General features: G+C 37.2%; 2 protein-coding genes across 6 annotated transcripts in view; one reads left to right on the top strand and one right to left on the bottom strand.

Moving 5' to 3' along the window:
• Positions 1-24483, bottom strand: part of LOC116160095 (fatty acid 2-hydroxylase) — a 96057-nt gene that overhangs the window by 12898 nt on the left and 58676 nt on the right. Inside the window, exon 1 of one of the 5 annotated variants that reach the window (XM_031473235.1) lies at positions 4176-4545. The exons of 3 other annotated variants lie outside the window; for them this stretch is intronic. The gene's annotated coding sequence lies outside the window, so the exon portion shown is untranslated. Of the gene's footprint in view, positions 1-2830; positions 3196-4175; positions 4546-24483 lie in introns of those variants that run through there. One more of the 5 variants, XM_031473233.1, reaches the window with a different exon arrangement.
• Positions 22905-24481, top strand: LOC116159259 (facilitated trehalose transporter Tret1-like; the record flags this gene model as incomplete). Its single annotated transcript, XM_031472212.1, has 3 exons — positions 22905-23314; positions 23600-23669; positions 23724-24481. Coding segments are annotated over exons 2-3 (822 nt in total), but the record flags the coding sequence as incomplete, so codon positions are not given.

Raw genomic sequence — 24483 nt, forward strand, 5'->3', positions numbered from 1 at the left:
CCTAACCCGCTATACATTCACAAAATATCCATAAAGCCAAGTTTATGTCCCATCCAGGAGCGGAACATTGACTGATGGACGGTACGAAGTTCGCCGAGTCTGCTAGTTCAGAATATAAACAATCCACCCTAAACATATAAAGTGAGTATAAAACTATGAACATCACAAACATAAAATAACAACAGCCGAAATTTTAAAATAAGATAGTATACAGGCTGATTCAAATTCGAGGGCAACCATGGAGATCTCGGGAACTGTGAGAGACAGGTAGGTAATTTAAATTTGGCAATGCTGCGTATTTTGATGCTTAACAAAATGCAGTGTTGAAACTTACAAAATTTCGAGTACTTCCGGAGATATCCGGAAAACACCGAAAGTTTGCAAAATCGTTTTTATTTTTTACTGAAGTTATTTATTAAAATACAAGTGTATAATCAAGTCTTTCAAGCACGCGCAATGAGGTTAATGGCACGACGCGAAGCGGAGTGCCTTTAACGTTGCAAGTGCTTTAAAGACCAATTATACACGTGTGTGGAAATACAATGAAATCATGTAATAATAATAATAATCTTTAATTCTATAAATTGTAAATAACAATTATCATATTGACGTTATACTCGAATACATATCTAATTAAGTGGACTGGGTGTTCGTAATTTCACGATTACCATGGAAATGTCACTTGACGTTTGCTTATAAAAATCATCGACTTTGTGAATAAAACGATTTCCGTTGAAAGAGATAATACACCGTCTATTAAATCACTTGTAAAATCTAAACAAACGTTGGTAGGTGTAAAATCCAAATCCAGCAAAGCCTATTATAAAGAATATGAAAAGTTGTTTCCATGGATGAATAGGAAGTTACTTACGAATAAAGTCTTAAATGCATCGATAATGCTGGCATATATGAAGGAAATGTCAAAGGTATTTAAATCTTCTATCTTTTGGTGCATTCATTCAAAACTTCAAACAATGCTGCGATTAAAAAGTGGAACAGATTTGGAAGCATACCCTAAATTACGCGCGTTTGTGAAAAGCTTCAACCAAAGGATAGGTACAAGCCAAAGAAATGTTCTGCATTTACAGAAAGCGACCTAAGAGATTTTTTATTTCATCCAGATGACAGTTTCAAAAGTTATACTTGAAGTATCATTACTTTAAAGCACGTGTGTTTTAAAGGCCTTTTTCGCACGCATTTGAGTGTTTAAAACGGAGATTGCGATTCAGGTTTAATAAAAAAGATATTTCGAAATAAATAACACTTTATTATGGCCACTTTTTTCTCTCTACAAGATGCTAGTTTCAAATTTTAAATCCGACGTTTCGTCTCCGGTTGATCATCATCAACTTTGTTTTTTCTTATGGAAGTAATATTTACTTTTTGGGTCATTTGATAGAGATTTCAAAAGAGAGTTCAAAAATATAAACATCACAATTTTTTTTAATTAGTAAAATATTTTCTTTTTTGCCTAGAAAACTTTGTCTTAGATAGTGTACGTACGTAGTTTCTTGCGTTTTACAAATTAATAGCGCTATTTATGATTAAAAGATAGTGATGTTTACATTTTTGAAATCAGAAAAAAATTCTCCATCAAATGACACAAAAAGTAAAAATTACTTCTATAAGAAAAAATAAAGTTGATGATGGTTGACAGGAGACGAAACGTCAAACTTAAAATTTAAAAGTAGCATCTTATAGAGGGACAAAAGTGGCCATAAAAAAGTATCATTTATTTCGAAATATCTTTTTAAATAACTTCAGTAAAAAATAAAAACGATTTTGCAAAGTTTCGGCTTTTTGCGGATATCTCTGAAAGTAATCGGAACATTTTGTGTTTTTTTTTACTGTATGAAGGGATAATACCATTTTTTATTTTTAAAAAAGCATTTTTGTGTATCTTGTCGCCCATTAAAGCTTGTGAAATGATATTTGTAAAGGAATAAATCAGACACACGAGGTGACTTGATACACCCACTTTTTTTTAAAGACTAAAATTGATAACGTTATGGCAATTTGACTAGGTATATAAACTAGAGATCTGGACTTGCGATCTTTCCATTCTAAAACTACAAACCATTTTTAAAGTGCTTCCAAAAATCAAAAGTGCTCATACTCATACAACTATAATTCTTTCCTCATTTAACCGCTTCTCTATCTTTGCTAGTTTCCGAAATCGAAAAAACTCACTCGTATAGGAATTGTTACCCTCTGCATAATCCGAAAAAGATGAACAAAATTATGAATGTAAATTTTTGAGACAACACAAACACAACAACACAAAATGTCTAAATCAGTTTTCAGGTATCCAGATGTGGGCGATATTTCATAAATTTCACTTGAAAAATCTGGTTTTGCAAATTACACAGTTTATTTTAACCATGAAATTTTCATTTTTTCAGTTTTTAAACGGTCTCTCTTTTATTTTATATATTTTGTACAAAATGAATGGACTTATGTTTTTAGAAGAAGTGTTATATGTTACAAAAATATCTACGTTCTAATTTTACGCTTACAAAATATATTTTTTTAAATGTTGTGTTCCAGGTTAATCGGATGATGGGCAACTTGGGGGTTGTGTCTAAAATTACAAAAAATATTAATTCTGGCATCGCTAAGACCTACAGAAATTATAAAATGTGAAAGCCTTTGTAATTATCACCCAACCGACAACTTGTTAATGAAAAAGTACAACACTATTAACACACTTTGATAATGAGTTGGATAGTAAACGTCCTCGTCGCATTGTTAATTGTGCGGTAATGTTTTTTGTCACAAAAGAGATGTGTTAAATGAACCGAATTAAAAAAATGTATAAGGCCCTACTTACCAATTTCTATTATCCCTATCATTTTGTAGCGCTTTGCATACACATTTATTTTACTGTCGACACTGACACACTTCGGAATTACGCTGCCATTATTCCCGACCTATCCCAGATCGTGATAAACTACATAACTGCCGGTAACGACTTCATTAACAAAACATTTGAAGTGTCCTCCAGCAAAATTATGCGCAAACGTTACGGTATTGCGTCACTGGAGCCAAAGGAAGGCCGCCGTTCCAATTCAATTCCGTTCTTCTTAAATTGGGAGCGCCTCCGCAAAAATTGATTAATAGCTAAACGCTTGCCATATACCTTCTATTTGGTTTTTGTTCGTAGAATTTCGTGGGAGATTCCAATAAAGGATTAATCGTCACGTAACGCTTGTATAATACATCTGGGTGTTATGCAATCGATTCAATTAGCATAAATAAATAAACGATTCACTGGTTTTTAAATTTTTAATGGTGTGCAAAGAGGGACTTTGTTATGGAAATACACTAAAAGAATTGTACTGATTTTTGTGTTTCAGAAATTTTCCGCTACATAAATGTAAGGGTCGCCGCGAATACGCAAATAGTAAATACGTTCGGGGACCATAGGCGCACAATTTAACGCATATACGACGGAAATATCACATCCAGTTCGACCCATGACATTTATATTAGTTACTAGTTAACCACTATATTTCTCATCTTTGAATTTAAAAGATTATTGTTTGATTTTAGTCCAGTAATCCGTAATTTTAATTATTATTCTTTTGCTTTATATCCATAAATTAATCTTATATTTCTGCACCTCCGTGTGTTATTTATTTCCACGGAACAAAGTGAAAACAGGTGTCTACAACGATCGTCCTAAACTTCGCATTGCACAGAAACTGTGAGCCTGTAACGTGCGATAGTGTATATCCCACACATTGATTACCTATAGAAAATGTCCAAAATATCGTTTATTTTCCAGCCGTATATCCTTCTGCGACAGCCCTTAGGTGCAGTTTACGTTACGTGATTTTGCTTACGATTTTTTGTACTATCGTATCGTATTATTCGAGGTTTGTTAGGGGTTGTTTTGGTGATTTTCTGTTTACATTATACGATTTGCTACCAACAATTACGAATAAGTATGATCGGACCCGAAAACATGAAAACTCGCAAGAGAAATCGTAGGTAAAATCACATAATGTAAACTCCACTTTATACTACATTTGCCCTATCGACTTTGCAAGCTAATTAAATAGATACATATACAGGCAAAAGGTGTGTTTGTTCGAAATATTTTTACGCAGATAACTTTTGTTTACACACAAGATTAGATATACGTACTTCCTGCGAAATCAGGGCGGCCTTACCTGATATTCATATAATGGCAACACAATTACAAACATTCATCATATTTTTCCTTATTTAATATGTGATGTCTAACGTATTAGGTTTCATCTTTAAATGATAATGCATTTTAGCTAATCACTGATTGTAATACGTGTCCAAATCGTGTGGGGTAAATTCGTCCCCGGAAAGTTTGTCCTCGGAAAATTCACTCTCGCTTCCAGAAGGTTCACGCGACAATTTTCTTCCAAAAATTCTCGCCTTCGGAATTTTTTATTCCCTTGCAAAATTTTCCGGCAATATCTTCGCTCCCAGGAGCTTCACCATATCGTCTTGCACTCCCGAAAACTATCGTCACTACCATCGATGCCACTCTAGCTTTCGTAAGGACCGTATTGCAGCCATAGCCTCGGCCCTGGTGAAAATCAATTTTTATTAGTAGTCCGGTCAAAATAGACTTTTCAAATAACAAAAATTTCCACAGAACTGAATTTTGGTAGAGAGCTTGGATGCACCAGTAGAAATAAAATGATAAACATCCCCATAGGTCCCATGTGTGCTAAAAAAGTTATTCAAGGTCAAAGACCCAAATTTTTCGGTTTTTTGGATTTTTCTCGAAAACGGTAATTTATATCAAACATATACCTTCGACAAAAATTGTAGATCACACAATTATCTACAAAAATGGTCCTTACAGTTGTTTTCCTAAGAATCATCATTCCTAAGATATCGCCATTCTTAAAGTTGAAGGAGTTACGTTCTACTCTACATCATATACACACATTTCTACACCACCTGTGAGGTTTTTTTAACGTGGTTTCCCCGGTAGGCCTACTCCGCGATCTCTTATGACGGAGTTTTATGGGAAAATGCTGTATTTACTACATGATGATTGATTTTGAAATGAATATAGATTGATTTAATCTGCGTAAGTCTGATTTCTGTTAATATTTCAATGTTATTCCTACTCTTCAAATGCTATTTCAACAGTCATGTCTTCTTCGATTTCTTCTGCTTGCTGGATGTTCATAAATTGTTCAACTGAAGATTGCTCGAAAACGGAAAGTTTTATCAAACATATAGCTCAAACAAATATTGTAGATCATAAAATTATCTACAATATTTGTCTGAGCTATATGTTTGATAAAACTTTCCGTTTTCGAGCAATCTTCAGTTGAACAATTTATGAACAAAAAAAAAAGTTTCCGAAATGAATCTTTCGAGCGCGAAAGGTCCTGGGGAACTATTTACCGGGAACGAATATTCTGAAGGTGTAATATTTCGCAGGCGAATTTACCTATGCGTGTGCGATGTGAGCACGTTTTTTGGGGGGCTAATTTTCCGGGGACGACTTTACTGGAGAGAATTGTTAAGGGCGAATCTTACTACAATCGAAAGCCTCATGAATGCACCTAAAATACAATATAGTGTTGTGTAGTCGTCGTTCATAGTCCAAGAGCCGGCTGCAAAATTCGACCGTCATTTGATAACGACATGGGGTATGTCGATAAGGTTACTAAAGACATAGTTTTTGATAGAACCGTACCTGTGCCAATTATTATTTTGACCTTAGTAATTATTATATCTAAATTTTTTTATTGTAATCTGGGAAATTTTTCGCGATCTGATAATGACTTCAAACGTATGTCATTACACACCTTTCACAGAATACATCTTGAAACTATAGCTGTGCCACCCCTTTGTCTGATGCGAATTATTGGCACAGCGATTTTTTTTCAACACTATTTTCAAATAAATTTCCGTCACGTGATAACAGGTTGAAAATGTACTCAATGGAAAGAGCATGATTTTTTCTACAAGAATACATATACGTGCCTGTATTTTACCTGACCCAAGGAAGTGGCACAGCGTGATGATTTTGGCTTTACCTTTTCCTTTTTCACCTTGACGGCGCGCGAGTTCCGGGTAGACCCGCTAGAGCCGCTAACCATAGACTGGTTTGATAGAATCACGTGTACCTATCGTGATGTCAATCGACGCGAGTGTCTTATATAATGCCGTAAAAATGTCAGGAAATACATGTTTTTTGTGCCGCTTGAAGAAGGGAAATATACTTCCCTTCAACCCTGCTACAATTACGAACGTTTCACGTATGTTGCGTTTTCGGAAGAAAAAAAAATACAAGTATCACGATATCAATATACCAGATATTGGTCAACAAAATGTCGGTTACCACCCTGAGTGCAAGGCAAAATTCATGGTTCTGAAGAAAAAATACAAGGATGAGTTCGAAGAAATATTAAAAATGGATGTAAGTGTAATTGAGTAAAATCTCTTTTTGTAAGTAGTAGCTGCATAGTAAGGTTTTGTATGAGTATTAATCATTGATAAACAACAAAGCAAAAAATTTTACTTTATTTATAAGTTTGGTTGAAATATTAATAAACAATATTAGCAGTGTGAGGTGTGAGGGTGGGTGTTTGTGTGTGTGTGACGTTTTTATGAAGTTGAAATTAAGAAACCATTACTTTCGTTATGGGCTGACATAACTAATTTTTTCTAACAGGAAAAATTCGCTGCATCGACCCCAAAGCACCAAGAGGAAGCATTATTTTCCCTGAACGTTTCAACCATCAGTAGTGATGCGGATGAGCGCGTTGAAGATACGCTTGCATTTTCGTTGCCAAATGATAGTGACAGCCCTCGTCAAAACTGCGTTTTTTGCGGCACCGTGCAAAAAAGAAGTGGTGCTCGTCTAGTAAAGGCTAGGCCATGTAGTTCCCAAAGTACAATAGATAGCATAAAAAAAATTGCAGAGAATATGGATAACAAAAAATTACTTCAACAATTAGGAAGTTCAAAAACGACTTTTTATCATCCAGCTTGTTTTAGTTTAAATCAAACCAAGTACTCGAGACAGTTATCTGATAATCTCAATATAAAAGGCGATTGGCACGATTTAAGAAATATTCATGCAGCTGCATTTGAATCACTTTCTTCTTTCATTCATGTTGAAATCATTGAAAACGAAAGAATTTTTTTCTTAGCTGATCTTTTTTCGAGGTATCAGGCTCTGTTGTTAGAAATTTCCAATGAAAAATTTTGCAAAGAAGACTTTAAAAACTACAAAGCTGAACATTTGCAAATGAAAGTTTTACGCGAATTTGGTGACATATTGACTGTTGAACCGTCCCCTTCATTTCAAAAAAAAAAAGTTGTTTACAAGCATGAAATTGATGTTAGCAAGCTAGTACATTCAGCAATGATTACTCAAAATGCAGAAGAAACAAAAATTCAAGATGTGGCTTACTCTGTTAGAAACTCTGTCAAAGCAATTGCTAAAAGAAAGCTTCCCGAAAAATTGCACGTTCGTGACATTATTGCTGGAGAGTGCGATATTCCAGTTGATCTTTATAATCTGATTTCGAATTTGATTAACGGTCCTGACACGCGTAGACAGAAATCTGAACACGATGCTTTACAAATTGATTCGATTTGCAGTGACATCATTTATGCTATAACAAAAGGCAGAGTAAAACCTTCGAAGCACCTTACTCTTGGGTTAGCAATAAAATCTCTAACGAGTAGTAGAAAAGTACTCACAGTTTTAAATAAGTACGGTCACACTGTAGGATACTCATTTGCTGAAGAGCTGGAGACTGAACTGGCTTTCACGGCTCATGAAGAAAACGAATTGATACCACCTGGTATTAATATAACAAATGGGCTCTCCACACACGTAGCATTCGATAATTTTGATAGATTTGTCGATACTTTTACGGGCAAAGATACCCTTCATGACACAGTTGGCATCATATATCAATTCTCTCCCAAAACTGACGATATTTTGCATTCTTCTGAAGCATCTTGCGGTAATAATGAAACATTTTTGGATATTGACCATGTTGCTGAACACAGTTTGCACCGTAAGAGACGCAAATTCGAAGAAACTCCTCGAGTTATGGCACCTTATTTCAAGCGTAAGGCAACATTGTCATTGTTACCAACTGACATTTTACTACAGGCTGTGGAAAACTGCAAAATATCGAAAGAAGGTGCTGTTTTAAGAGACATGCTATGGGTTTTCTCGCTTTCCCAACTTAAAAAAGTGCCAATGTGGACAGGGCACAATTGTTTAATAATAACAGATGTAAGCGAAGTTCAAAACATTGAGTACATGCCTCCAATCAACTCCTCTCCCACTTCGTTAAGTGTTGTTCACGAAACTCTGCTAATGTCAAAGAAAGTAGCCGAACAGTGCCAGCAAGAACAAATTATTGTCACTTACGATCTTGCGATCGCAAAAATTGCGTTGGAAATTCAAAGCTTAGAGAGTCCTCTTTTGGATAATTTATTCATCAACTTAGGGGGCTTTCATCTGCAATTGGCTTTTTTTAAAGCTATTGGTAAATTTATTGACGGCTGCGGAATAGTCGACATATTGACCGAGTCTGAGGTTTTAGCAGCAGGTTCTGTAAACGGGTTTATCGAGTCGAAACATTTCAATCGGTGTAAAAGGATTCATCCTCTTCTGGCTGGTGCCCTTCAGATGTTGCATTTCGAAAGATTCATGTCAGAATGTGATGTTTTCCCAGAAATGTTGGTTTCACATCTGAAAGATGTGTTGGATGTTCCTCTTGAAAGTCACGAACACTTGACCTTACCTCCTGCTTTAGAAGATATCATTGTTAAATACAAAGATTTCTGTTCAATCACTCTCAAAGGACATCATGGAAAAACAGCACAGTTTTATATGCAGTATGCTCAATTGGTGAACATTTACTTCCGATTTTCCAGGAGCATCAGAATCAGTGACTTTGAACTCTATGTGGATTCTATTTTCGAAATGGCTGATATGTTCTTTGCATTCAACCAACCAAACTATGCTCGTTGGTCTTTGAAATACTTCAGTAATCTGGTATCTTTGAAAGTAGATAACTCTCCTCTATTGAGCGAATTCAAACGTGGTGCTTTTGGTGTTAAACGGACGGAAAAATCTTTGGCTAGGTCCCCAGTAGACCTTACACTTGAACAAACAGTGAACGCTGAAGCAGCTAATTCTTTGACTGGAATAAGTCACTTCACCAACTCAATCACAGCCAGACAACGCTGGGCTTTTACTCATTCTATGAGAACAAAAATAATTTCTCATACGCTTGAAACCGTGGGCATGTCTCAAAAAGATGATGTGTCACACCATCTCGAAAAAAACCGAATTGAAAAAGACGCAAAAGCTCTTGCTGCGATTCGAAAAACATTGGAGCAAAACATGAACCCGTTTGCTTCAACTGTTGACAAAGACAGTCTGTTCAATATTGCAACTGGAAAAGCAGTTGCCTCTAAAGTTTCAGATTTTTTAATCAATGTCGTTTCGATGGGCCACCGTCAAAAACTAGAGTTTCTGTCAGAATGTAGCGTTTCACCAGATCGTTTTGGAAAACCAATCCGGAGGAATATCATTTTAAATTTCGCTTCAGATTGCATTAAAAAGGTTCAAAAAAATTCTAATAGCAGCAAATCAGTTCTCATCAAAATGGAAAGGAACGTTTTTGGTCGTCTTCTAGCTATCGCTTTGGATAAAAAAATTGACATGGATTTGTGTTTCTCATATCCGTTGGCCCCTGCACCTCCAGCACTTGTTCAATGCAATGGTGAAATGCACAAAACTCCGAAAGCAGCACTCGCGAAATACCTAACGTCAAATGTGAGCCCTTCGAAACCTCTGAGACCCGATGTTGAAATCATCGACGGTTTTTACTTGCTGAACTTGTTGGGTTCGTCGATTCCACAAACGTTTGGTAAAATCGCTGAACATGTGTTGAGCAAAATTTGTAGTACAGATGCATCAGAAATCCATCTCATTTTCGATAGGTATTTGTCACCATCAATTAAAGACGTCGAAAGGCACAATCGACAGGAAATTGACGCACCATTTTCAATTGTCGGACCTTCGCAAAAAAGACCAACAGATTTCAACAAAGGTCTCAAAAATTTTCGATTCAAAGATGCCCTTGTTCAATTTTTCGCGCAACATTGGGAAGACGAATCTATGATACCTTTCATTCAAAATAAGATCGTATTCATTACTGTCCAAGAACGATGCTACTCATATCGTGCTTTTGATGGTAAAATTCTGAAACAGGAAGAAGTGAATTTTGAATGTCAACACGAAGAAGCCGACACACGTATTATTTTCCATATAAAAAACTTGATTCCAAATTTGACAATAGTAGTTCGAGCCTCTGACACCGATGTTCTCATTATCTTGCTAGGAAACATTCACAAGTTTTCTGATCACAAAATTTATCTCGCTAGTTCATTTTCAAAAAAAGAAGATTTGAAATGCTATAGCATAAATGATCTCGCAAATTCCATTGGTTTAAATGTCTGTCGTGCATTGCCCGCTTTTCATGCATATACTGGATGCGATTATACAGCTGCTTTTCATAGAAAAGGAAAAGTACGTCCGTTAAAGTTGCTGGAAAAAAATGAAAAATTTGTGACTGCGTTTGCATCTTTGAATAATGTTTCAGATATATTTGATGATGAAAAGATTGATGTCATTCAAGAGTTTACATCTGCAATGTATGGCGTGAAAAACTGTAATAGTGTCAACAGCGCAAGACTACAGATTTTCGAAAAACTATTTTGTCGAAACGATAAAAATGACCATTTTCTTCAGAAAGTTAAGGGGTTTGATTCAAGTCTTATACCTCCATGTTGGAGAAGTTTAAAACAAAAAATTTTGCGAACCGTGTATGTCACTTCAATGTGGCAAAACGCCGATGAAGCGAATTGCACAATTTTGAATGTTGAAGAATGCGGTTGGGAACTCAATAACCGATTAGAACCAATATGGTTCAATGGAGACCCAACTCCATTGAACGTTGATGAAGTTGTTTTGCAGTCCGAGGAAACAAGCGATAGTGACGATAATCATGATCAGGATCATTCTTCTGATTCTGATGACGGATGATATAGTTTACTTAAAAATCGAAAGTATCAGTAACACTCGATTAAAATGTAATTTTTGCGTTCATGTACTTTAGTTATTAGTTCTTAAATAAATGCCATTCGTTTTATAGTTATACATAAAAATAAAACCTTTGATTATTCGACATACCCATTTTCGTTGAAAGTATCAATGTAAAAATTTAAAAATATTCGAATATTCTCAAGTTCATTACTTTACAGTTAAAAATATCACAAAAGTCAAAAATTTTCGTCTTATAAAATTTTGTCATATATTTTAGTGCGTTAAAATCTTTAAATTTATGTGTATTCATTAAACATGGAGTAATAGATTTACTTTACTTTTTTACCTACCAAATGCATAATAATAATAATAATAATACATCACGCTGTGCCACTTCCTTGGGTCAGGTAAAATACAGGCACGTATATGTATTCTTGTAGAAAAAATCATGCTCTTTCCATTGAGTACATTTTCAACCTGTTATCACGTGACGGAAATTTATTTGAAAATAGTGTTGCAAAAAAATCGCTGTGCCAATAATTCGCATCAGGCAAAGGGGTGGCACAGCTATAGTTTCAAAATGTATTCTGTGAAAGGTGTGTAATGACATACGTTTGAAGTCATTATCAGATCGCGAAAAATTTCCCAGATTACAATAAAAAGTATTACATATAATAATTACTAGGGTCAAAATAATAATTAGCACAGGTGCGGTTCTATCAAGAACTATGTCTTTAGTAACCTTATCGACATACCCCATGTCGTTATCAAATGACGGTCGAATTTTGCAGCCGGCTCTCCTACTAATCAAGTGCGCGTGTGGAGATTTGTGAAGCGGAGTGGTGTTACGTCGTGGAAAAGAGTGTTGGCGCGAGTAATTCAAGTGCAACGAAGATTTAAAAGTAATTTTAAATTTCTAACGATTCTCATATCCATAATGTATCTAAAGGAATGATAAAACTACATTTAAGTACAAAGGTAACAAATTGAGATGTCGTCTATATTGATGTTATACTATGGTATATGCGTTAGAGAAATGCCTAGTGGTTTTTGACCACTTTATTTTTACGTTAAATTCGTATTTAAAGTATCCTGTTGTTTAATTAGTATATTATATACCGTGGGACTGAAGTAGCATTTTTAATCCCGAAGGTAAAGTTTCGTCTAAATTTAATCCCGGAGGGACAAAATGTGACACTTCAGTCCTTGTCATAATGGAGTGAAGTTGTCACTTTAGTCTCGGAAGTACGAAAAAACTATTGTTCATTTTCACTTTAGGTGCAAAAGGGATTTAGAAAGTAGCATCAGAATGCAAACCGGAACGCATTGAGGCAGGGGATAATCAATCTGTGGTAGAGACATGGGAAAAGGAAGACGCGATGGCATTATTTATTATATCCTCCGCTGTTCGGGCGCCTTTTATAAATCGATCGAGATCTCGGCAACGGAATATCGTTAAACTTTCTAGTTTTTCGGCATTATATTCGTACTATCGTGTTATTCCTGCATCGCTTAGTCTGAAAGCAATTGAGGGGCTTGGTTGTAAAAGGGTTCAAGTGATTTGTTTTATATATTTGAAATAAGTCCAAAATCACCTACCTAAAGGATATTTAAACTTGGAGGTAAAATGGTTCAAGTAACTTTTAATACATTTGGCGTCATCTGGTGGTATTTAGCTAAACCACTAAACATATTCACTAAAAAAGTAAGTGGTAAAACGATTCAAGTGCATTTGAACCCTTTTACGTCTGAAATGTTACTGAGCATGCCGTGTTTAAGTACTTAAGAATCACTTGGTTCTTCCGTTTTTATTGTGCGTTAAAGTTTAATATGAGTAGTGATAATGCGAGCGATGGCGACTACGATGGTAAGCAATTAATGGAAAAGTGATTATTTTAAAAATATACAAAAGTTTGGTTAGGTTTAATGTAACTTTTTTGTAATATCTTTGCAGAAGCGTCTAATCCATTCGAGACGGATGAAAATTCAGACTATCTTCCTGAAAATTTATCAGATCAGGAAGAGTTCGCCGAGTCTGAAAATTCAACCGACAATGACGCGGATGAAGAAGGTAAGCATGCAAATGAATATGTACATGTACCTCCGGCTAAAACGAGACAACTAAAGCGACGTCCAAAGCAGTGGAAAGACTGCATTGCAAAAAAATTGCGAACACAAGGGAAAGCATATTGTGGAAGAAAAAATAAGACGGGTAAAGCAATGGAGCTGAAAGAATACATGCACAGTTGTAGATATCACTGCAATACCAACATTAGTGAGGCGCAAAGGCAACAACTGTTTACAAAATTTTATGAGCTTTCTTCTTACGACCTGCAGACTTCATTTTTATCTTCTTGTATTACGAAAACGGCACCTGCGAGGCGAAATAGAACATCCTCTTCAAATAAAAAGTACAGCACAGTTATAACTTTACTTGGGAAACGGGGTTGTAAACAATTTTTTTTACGTACTTTTGACATTTCTGTGCGACGATTTCAAGTAGTTTGTAGGAAAACTACAGATCTTGGTATGGCCGAACCAGACATGCGTGGCAAAAGGGAACCTTCAAATAAAATAAAGGAGCCATCAAAAAAGTTGGTTATTTCTCACATCAACATGTTTCCAAGATATGAAAGTCATTACTCTAGAAAGGACAATCCAAATGCGAAATATCTGTCAGGAGAATTAAATATAAACAAGATGTACAAAGCTGTACTCTACAACGCCGTTATACTCCAGCTTCATGGCGCGCCTCGAGAACGGTTATTATCCCCAAAGACGGCGACAGGAGAAGTCCCGATCACCATAAGAGGGGTTTCATACATCAAGAGGGACTCCTGGCCAATACCCTGCTGCTAGCACGGTCGAGGCGCGTGCAGGGAAAAACCTTCAACGTTGTGTCACTGGATCTCCGGAAGGCATTTGACACCGTGTCTCGCTCATCCATGGAGCGAGCACTCCGCCACCATCAAGTGAGTGGCCAGTTATCCGAGTATATCATGTCCTCGCTGAAGGACGCCACCACTAACATCCAGGTGGGTGGAGGTGTCAGTGGGGCCATCCCATTGCGCACCGGGGTTAAGCAGGGTGACCCACTTTCACCGGCCCTGTTTAACCTCGTAGTCGACGAGTTTCTGACCATACTGAACGACAGCCGAACCGGTGACACGGTTGCGCTGGCAACGAGGGCCGCCGCCCTGGCCTTCGCGGACGACCTGGTCCTCTTAGAAGACAGAGACTTGGACATGCCACGCGCACTATACGAAACGGAAGCCTTCCTCCGGGTCCGGGGAATGCAAGTCAATCCGAAAAAGTGCACCTCCATCAGCGCAGTGCGAGTGGGCGGCACCTCCGTCCAGCCCCTTCCATCGCTAGGGACAATAAACACCTTCAAGTACATAGGTCACCGGTATTCCGCAGCGGGGACCCAAAAACCAAACCTGTTCAACCTGTCATCATGGCTCAGCAACCTGGAGAGGGCTCCACTGAAGCCACCCCAAAAATACGGGATACTGCGGACGTACCTGGAGCGGACGAGACTTCGTGCGTGCCGTCCAACTAAGAACATCTAATCTCCCCACAAAAGGTCTCCCTCACATTCCCGAGGGAGAACGTCGCTGTAGGGGAGGATGCGGTCGGATAGAGAGTCTGTCCCATGTGCTTCAGAGGTGCCACGTGACTCATTTCGACCGCATCAAGAGGCACGACGAAGTCGTCAAGAAGGTGGCGCGCCACTCGAGGCGGAATGGGTGGGTGGTGGAAGTAGAGCCGCGAGTTTACCACCCCGATCGACAGCTCTGCAAACCGGACCTTGTCATCCACATACCGGGCAACAACATCATCGTGGCAGACGTACAGGTCTGCTGGGAAGGCTCTAACCTGTTAAAGCGTCTTATTATCGATTTATTTTCTATACAGAATTTCATTTAAGGTTTCACAAACCCTATAGTGACACATGTAGTCGATGTGACAATTTACAAAATATATTAAACACTCTACAGATGAAACAGTAGTAAGTTAGACTTAGAACGACATCAAAGAAAGGCTAAAAGATGAAAAAAATGACATAACTGAAAACAAAAATACACAAAATACTGCTGTTATCTGTTTTGATCTACAACAGGCATTGCCGACACCTTTATTGACAACTTCTAAAGTTTTTTACCTTCGTCAACTCTGGACATACAATTTTTGTGTATATGACTTATTGACTGGAAAAAGTTACATGTTTATGTGGGACGAAACTTGCATCCAGGGGTTCTCAAGAGATAGGCTCATGTCTGATAAAATTCGTTCAGAGTCTACCACAAACAGTAACAAAGATTATTGCATATAGCGATTCCTGCGGAGGCCAGAATAAAAACAAAAACATTTGCAAGCTTTTTAGTTTTATTGTTCAAGCAACCGCTATAACCGAAGTTCATCATAAGTTCCTCGAACCTGGTCATACGTATATGGAGTGTGATCGCAGCTTTGGTCTAATAGAGAAAAAAAACGACAAATTCCCCAAGTTTTTGCGCCAGGAGGTAATCAGAAACACATCTGCAAAATTTCGTGTATTCAATATGACCAAACACGATTTTTATAGTCTGGACCCACTTCACGAAATTATGGATAATCCTAAAAAGGATACGGACGGACACATTATCAAGTGGAAGGATTGTTGACAATACACCACACTATCACATTTCTCAACATAATCCGAGACATAATCATTAGAAATTCAACACAACCACGATCATTCGACTTATTAGATGTTTAATTGTATTTCAAATTTCAAATAATTTTGACGCAAAGGTTCGAAGATGCTACATTAATAAATAGCGAAATCGATAACCTAAAGGAAAAAATATTTTAATTACTTACCTACCTAGTAATCCAACTAAGAATAGTATATTAAGATACAAGTGGATAATCAAGTCTTTAAAGCACGCGCAACGAGTTTAATGGCACGACGCAAAGCGGAGTGCCTTTAACGTTGCAAGTGCTTTAAAGACCAATTATACACGTGTGTCTTATAGTATTTTTTATTATACCTGCAGGTTAATTAAAAAATAGCAAATACAATGAAAGCATATTGACGTTGTCCTCGAATACATGTCTACTTTAAGTGGGCCGGGTGTTCGTAATTTTACGATTGCCATGGAAATGTCACTTGACGTTTGGTTATAAAAATCATCGAATTTGTTAATAAAACGATTTCCGTTGAAAGAGATAATACACCGTCCATTAAATCGCTTGTTGAAAAATCTAAACAAACGTTGGTAGGTGAAAAATCCAAATCCAGTAAAGCCTATTATAAAGAATATGAAAAGTTGTTTCCATGGCTGAATAGGAAGTTACTTACGATGGAAAGCCCATGTGGACAATGTAACTAAACGAATAAGATTGTTAACGTACAAAATTAAATTACTTAAACCAATATTACCTGACAATTTATTAAATGTGGTATATTACGCTACAGTACAGTCGGTTATTATGTACGGCATTTTAGGATGGGTGCAGTAGCAGATTGTTATTTGCATCAATTAGAAATTTTACAGAAACGGATTATTAAAATACTTATGGGTAAAGACTATCGCTACCCTACCAATCTTCTGTTCGCTGAATCGGGATTGTTAACGATTCGACAATTGTATCTGCAAAAGATTGCTACTTTTACTTTTGAGCGCAAAGATACATATAAAGTGCTTGCCCATGAACATTACACTAGAAGCAACCAAAAAACGTTAATAATTCCTAAAACAAGTACTTCGCATGCCCATCATCATGCATTATGCTTGGGTATTATATAATAAAATGTCTATCTATTTAAAAAATTGCGAGACCCTACATTCGTTTAAGAAAAGGTTTAAGGATTGGCTATTAGGTGTAGGATTGGATTTTTACTCCAAGCTAACATGATTTATATTTTTGTTTTGTTCTTTTTTTTTGTATTAGTGTACTTACATGTAATATACTCGATTAACCATCACGCACGAGCCTTGGCTTATGTGATTGTTGCCAATTTTTTCATTATATCAATAAATAATTATATTAGGTATGCTAAAGAAAAAGATTACGAAGGGTTTTGATGCATGTAATTAATAATTTTGAATATTTGGGGGAATATTTTGAGACACCTACTCACGTACCTTTTCAATTTTATACGGAGTTAAGATAGGAATTGAGTGGCGCTCAACCCTACTGGTAAGTGGTAATGAAGTGAAGAAAATCATATGCCCAGAACAAACTTCCGCTGTGGAAGATCTCAAGCTTTTATTTTGTTTTCCAACCCAGAGCTGGTTGGCCGTTTATAGCGGCGGGTTTGAGGTAACTCAGCACCAACTCTCCCTACTGGTATAATTTACACGAAATTTCATCCGAATTAGACGCCGCACTTGCAACACAATATGAATGGTTCAAAGGTGTTTAAAGGGGGTTAAAAAACTTTCCAAAACGCATTGTGTAGATGTAATGTTAATTTATTAACAGCAAATTCAATCTGCATTCATTGCTTTGGAGGTCCACCTCTAATCATCAGCAAATGGTTGTTCATAATTCGATTCTGTTAAATGGATAAATTTATTTATTTATTTATTTATTATTATCCCTCTCTTGTTTTGGGCCCTCAACAGGCATGCGCCCAATTACAGAGTGACCCGCATAATGCTATTTAGAGGTGCCTCTGCAGAAGGTCTTAAGTTGGTCTATACTACTCCGGTATTTACCTCACGAATTAGGAAAACTGCAGGAAAACTTAATTCGGAGTAGCCGGTAGAATGCTCGGAACTGGTCTAAGGTAATTTCCATCTCCGCCACAGATGAAAAATTCACCTCAACCCAGGCCAATGTACGTCTGATAACAATAAATCGAGCAATAAATTAAATTATCCCTCAAAGTTAAGTATGACGGGGCGTCCGTTATGAGTGGTAAGACAAATGGTGTTCAAGCCATTATCAAAAGAACATTTCCACATGCATTCGTATATTCGTTTCCATTGTTACGGGCATCAATGTGATTTAATTATTAAACGAGCGGCGCAGTGCAATAAAAAAGTAAAAATCATCATTGCAAATTTGCAGTGGTTTTGCCAAAACGAACGACAATTATAGATAAACCATGTTCTGCTCACTCGCTTGACACACGACTGAACGCTTTAGCAAACCTATCCGTAGAAAAGAAGTTCGTCAAGTCTATCCCGAACGGCAACAAAGTCATTATCGTCTTTTCTGACTTTAAAAATAGAAGAATGTAAAAAAAAATAGTAGGTAAGATTTTACTTATGTCCGTCCTCCTTTAGAACTCACGAGCCGGCACTGCTTTAACTTGAAAAACCTCAATGTGTTTGGCTCAAATTTCACCTTCAGTACTTGGATAAATCTTGTTTTTATAATTGAATAAAAAATTTTTTGGGAAATATTAAGGAGACCATTGATGTAACTGTATTGCAACTGTATTTAGACCCCCCTATTCACAAATATTGTTTATTTATAATAACTGAGATCATTAATTTTACGTTGCGTCAGATCGCCGTCACTATACAGCTCAAAAATGGGGCCGGAGGTTGTCTCTGCAAATTTGTAAGGAATTGCAATAGAATATCTATGTAGGGAGAAAAAGTGTATTGTACAAAAGTCGTACAGTTGTAAATCAACTTTTTTGTCTCAAAAATGTTTGCAAAATTATTTTTGTACGGCACTAGGGGCTTGGTAATTATTTTTATACACTCTAACATATTCCAGAATGATGTACAGAAATCCTGTGTTGTAGTTGCCCACCGCTGGGTTCTCAACTTCAGTCCTATCGTGCTCGTGCAGTTTTCAATTGATTTGTATCTATTATCCTTAACATGTGAATTTTATACAGTTGTTGCACAAAAGTGAGGTCGTAAATCGTTCCTCTATAGTGATCTGTGTATAATTCTGTAAAAATTCGTCAAGAATTCGATGGTATTGATTTTTGAAAGGCTCCTCACAATTTCTTATAACCTCTAAATCTGGCGCAAAGTACCAGGTGCCTGGCGAGTCCTTGCCCGCCGCCCAATCCGCCACTGATGGCCGACGTCAAAAAATGTCTCACTTTTAATAATAGAAAATGAAAAAATGCAGTAGCGCAGCCATCGTTTGGTAATGAAGGGTCTCGCATTACCCTCGTGTAATTTCCCTTGTAATTGAAATTGTAAGCATAGGATAGGCCAGTCAAAATCGACACAAAAAATCGCTAAATTCGCAAAACATGATGTATCTCTGATTTTTTAGTATGTTGTTTGGACCCATTAGAGTAGTGTATACTCAAGTTTGCAACTCTCTAAAAGTTGTAGAAAAAGTGTAGTATACGAAAAACCGCGAAATTTTCGCACGTTTTGCAGTGTTTGCGTTATATTTCCTTAACTATGCATTTTTCGACTTTCGTCATTGTACACGTTTTTGAAGAGTATTAAATGTGTAACAATTTGCGCCCAACCCGAGCTCTGGAAGTCAATTAGTTACCGAATTACGGCACTTTGAAGATAGTCATTTTTTTCTAAAAAGTGAACATTTGAGTTTTACACCTTCTTTATATCGAAATTGCGGCTAAACTATTGATCGTACGAGTACAAATTATAAAATAGAATTGTAGATAATTTAATTAGCTTTAAGTTAAGCGTAAAGTGGGGTCTGCAAGCTTCGTAGTTCTCTCTAAATATCAAAAAAACCGATATAAGGTAAAATTATATTTTTCCAGAAATGTTCCACAAACTTTTTATCTTTTGTTTTTTGGTGTGGAAATCAGAAAGGAATGTGTCAAATCACTTTTTTTGCTGCATAGAGTCAATTTTAAATATCCAACAATTTCATAGATTTAAATTAAGGCACAAATCAAAGTTGAGTAAGTCGTAGGTAGGTGCCGCAATGATAAAATTGTACATACCTAATATACAATGATGATATTTAAGGATTGTAGCGATTCTTTGTTCTGCGTATTCCCGTTGGGTGATCGGCAATAGTAGTAATAATGGTAGTGGTACGGAAATACTGGGTTATTTTAACAGAAGAATAGTGCAGATTTTAATCTTAACTGAGTAATAAACAGCTTTCAAACCAATTCAAAGTCTGCCGCCCTATTGGCGAGCACGTTTTTGGCTCATAAAGATGATCCTTATTATGTTAGTATAGTTGTCGCGAAGTTGTCATAAATTATTACCTACACCGCGCGCGCTAAAGTATTTACAGATTTTCAGACTTCATGATGATTTGTTAATGCCATATTTCGTATCGTATATGAAACCCTCTCTCGTTCCCCCGCTTTCTTAGTTTCTTCCTGAGCTCACACTATTTGTTCCTTCTTTGTGAGTAACTTGTGTTTCAGTTTGTACGTTTGTGTTCCATGTATCGTGTTGTGAATAGGTTCCAATTGGAATCTATTCACAACACGACACATGGAACACAAACGTACATATAAAACAAGAGCTGGGAGGCACTGGCATTGTTAACAATGCCAGTCTTGTTTTATATGTCGATATCCACTTGAGGACGAATCAGTGATAATTGTTCAAAAACGTGGTATCCATCAGTCAGTAGTTGCCATCAGTGTAAAACGTGGTCTCCAGGACAATGCTCAGGCCACCGAATGGGGTTGGGAATTGAACTCGGCTGGAAACATTCCCATTACCAGACGGCAACCTCCTGCCCCCCCAGAACTCCTGAAACTCCTTTCTTGCAAATGCAAAAAGGGATGCAGAGGTGGCTGCACTTATCTTCATCGAAGAGGGCGACGATGACGAGCTTCAAGACAACCCCGACGATGACGAGCTTCAAGACAACCCCGACGATCCAGCAATACTGGACTCTCTACGTATAAAGGACCGCGACGACGATCCACCAATAGTAGAGGATCTGCCTGTTAAAGAGTGCAGCGAAAGTGACGGTCCAGGGCCATTCAAAACAAGGAGACGATTTTGATCTATATTTGATTTATTGGTTATATACCTACTATAATTGTTATGACTTATGTTTATATCGAGGTTTATATTAAAATACACCTCACCGTTTATGATTGCATGCCAAATTTTTCTTTACCACACCAAAAAACAAAAAATAAAAAGCTTTTGGAACATTTCTGTATAAATGCGATTTTACCTTATATCGGTTTTTTTGAGATTTAGAGAGAACTACGAGACCTGCAGACCCCACTGTACGCTTAACTTAAAGCTAATTAAATTATCTACAACTTCTTTTTTATAATTTCTACTCGTAGGATCAATAGTTTAGCCGCAATTTCGATCTAAAGAAGGTGTAAAACTCAAATGTTCACTTTTTGGAAAAAAATGACTATCTTCAAAGTGCCGTAATCCGGTAACTAATTGACTTACAGAGCTCGGATTGGGCGCAAATTGTTACACATTAATACTCTTCTAAAACGTATATAGTGACCTTCGTCTAAAAATGTATAGTTAAGGAAATATAACGCAAACACTGCAAAAAGTCCGAAAATTTCGCGGTTTTTCGTATACTACACTTTTTCCACAACTTTTACAGAGTTGCAAACTTGAGTATACACTACTCTAATGGGTCCAAACAACATACTAAAAAATCAGAGATACATCATGCTTTGTTGATTTATTGTCGATTTTGACTGGCCTAGCATTTCACACTCCAAAATGATTACATGAATGTACACTTTTTCCATAAGAAAAAACGGTAAAGTAAGGTTATCGACAAAACCTCTGCTCTTATCAAATGCCCCCCTTGGATGCACCACTGGACATATGCATTACGCGGTTGCGAAAAATTACGTGTTAAATATTGCATTCATTATGGAATGTAAATATTTATTTTTTAAAGTTAAGACTGACGTTTCCTGATGATTAATTAACCAATCATAAAATGCATCAAAATATCTGTTCTTACGATTCGAAAGTGATACGGTGACACTCCTAAAGCAATTTTTCCTGATGTGGCTCTCTCTGACTTTGACGCAGTCGTAAAATCTACCCAAGCCAATTCAACTGTAAAATCCTATATTATTACGGAAATGCAAATAAGTGAAAAATATGGCTTTTATCAATTATTCTCGTGGAATTAACGTCATTTGTTGTAAGACGAAGTGACTCGAGATGAAGTTCTTTGAATTTTATGTGAAAAATTACCCAGGTAGGAAGTTAACATTCTGGGATTTTTGAAAATTTTAGTCGAGGCATTTATCACAATTGTGCCACTTAATTGTTTATACAAGATTAACTGTTTGTTATTGTAATTCCCCCTTCACCACCGCTAATCTTTCACACTCAATTTAGGTTTCATGGGTCAAGGTTCTGCTAATAACTTTCTAATGGCCACTACATATGTGAAATTCATCAAGCAACCATTCACCCCAAAGTCTGGTTCTGACGGAATAAGTTTGGCGCAACTACGTGCGTCAGTTCACCTACCCCTCCAAAAACGTTTAAGCAAGAATTACTTAATATGTACAATTACGCTGACCTCGGTTAATCCTAGAATTGATTTTAATTTTTAACATCCACAACAATGGGTAAATTCCAACATTATCAGCATATTCTTCGTGGATTACATAATTAGCCAGGAACGTGCTATTTTCATGAGTTGTCCCATGCTGGCGTGTCCGTAATTACCTATGGATCGTTTGCAAAAATTACTCTCCGTAATTAGTCAGTCAATTATTTTTCAATTTAGTCGACAATGAACAATTCCCTTTTTCCATTTCTAATCGTACCTTCCGAGTATTGTTTTGAAACCCATTGAAAAATCAGTCCAGGCATGGAAGATACGTTATCGCAATACTTTTCGTTCTGCATATATTCTCGGGTCTATAAATAAACGTGTACTACAGGTTTCGATGGGTATCTAAACAAGTGCGTACGTTGCCTCAAGAAATAAACTAAATTGCAACCTTTAGTTTTTGATTTAACTCGTCTCTGCGTAAACGTGCGGAATGGGGATTGGCGTCGCCTTTACTTAGGTATATAGAGAAAGCGGTTTTTCCCGGCGGATCCCACTACCTGACCAATACGTCAATTAATTTTTAAAAAAATGCTTTACGGGAGTTCTTCGTAATAAGTCGTTACCAGGCTTGCCATACACTAAAATGGAAATATTTTGATATAAACGCGCGACGCTGAAGATATTTGAATTCACTTCAGCACGAGCTTTGGTACCAGCTGAAAGTATGTGCGATATTTAAGTTATTCATCAACGGACTTTAGTTTAATTAGTGCTTGGTGCTTTACTTAGTGAAACATAAATGTAAGTACTTTTTGGATTTTTTTTCGGAGTGATAGTGCAATGGCCTGCTTGTCTCATTAATTTTCTATTTTCGCTTTTAATGAATTAAAGTGGAGAAATTTGTAAAACAATTACTAATTGAAATTGCAACGAATTGCAAGGTCTCACCTGACCGTAACCTTCATTTTTTTTATTATGCAACAAGGCGATGGCCTCCTCAACTATCGCATCCTAAATACTCGACCGTTTGTGTAACGGTTAAACTTTTTTGAAAGCGCCAGAATTGTAACACATTTGTATTTTTAGCTCACAATGAAGCTGTCCAGTAAAATTTATAATGAACGCTACCTATACCAGTACCTTTCAACAGTAGCAGGTAAATTACAACAGAATTCGAATTAGGACGTCCCTAGCTAAATTTTTTTTGTAGGCTCTTTCGCCGTTTTAAGTTTCGGTGTCAACTTAGGATGGACCTCCCCATACAACCCCCAAATTATCAACGGGACCTTTCCGGACATCACCATGACGAGCGAAGAGGGTTCGTGGATCGCAGTGATGCCACCGTTAGCAACGCCGGTCGGTGCAGTGATTGGGGCGCTGCTGGTCGATCGCATCGGAAGAAAGCACACGACCCTTCTGATGGCGCCCTTCACCTTGGCGATGTTCATCCTGTTGGCCTTCGCCAAATCCGTTATACTCATCGGCTTTTCAAGATTCGTAATCGGTGTCGCAGAAGGCACTCTGTACACGACCTTGCCGATGTACTTGGGGGAAATCTCCGACCCCGCCATTAGAGGCATCCTAACTGCAAGCATCGGGTTCGCAGTTCTGCTGGGAACGCTACTCATCAACGTTTTCGGATTTTACTTCTCAATATTCGTAACGTCGCTGGCCTGCTGCTTGATACCCATAATTCACTTCTTCACCTTCATGTGGATGCCCGAATCTCCCTACTACCTGATCAAGAAGAAGAGGTACGACGAAGCCCGAAAAGCGCTAGAAGTGCTTCGAGGAGCCATGGACATCGAAGGGGAGATGAAATCGTTATGCGACGCGGTCACTCGACAGGAAGCCGACGAAAAGGCAAGCTGGACGGACATTTTCACGATAAAAAGCAATCGCCGGGCGGCCTTTATCTTCGTAATTCTATGCTTGACGCGCAAATTCAGCGGTAACAACCCGTTCCTCTT

This window comes from Photinus pyralis, unplaced genomic scaffold (genome assembly GCF_008802855.1).
Source record: "Photinus pyralis isolate 1611_PpyrPB1 unplaced genomic scaffold, Ppyr1.3 Ppyr1.4_LG1, whole genome shotgun sequence".
NCBI lineage: Eukaryota > Metazoa > Arthropoda > Insecta > Coleoptera > Lampyridae > Photinus > Photinus pyralis.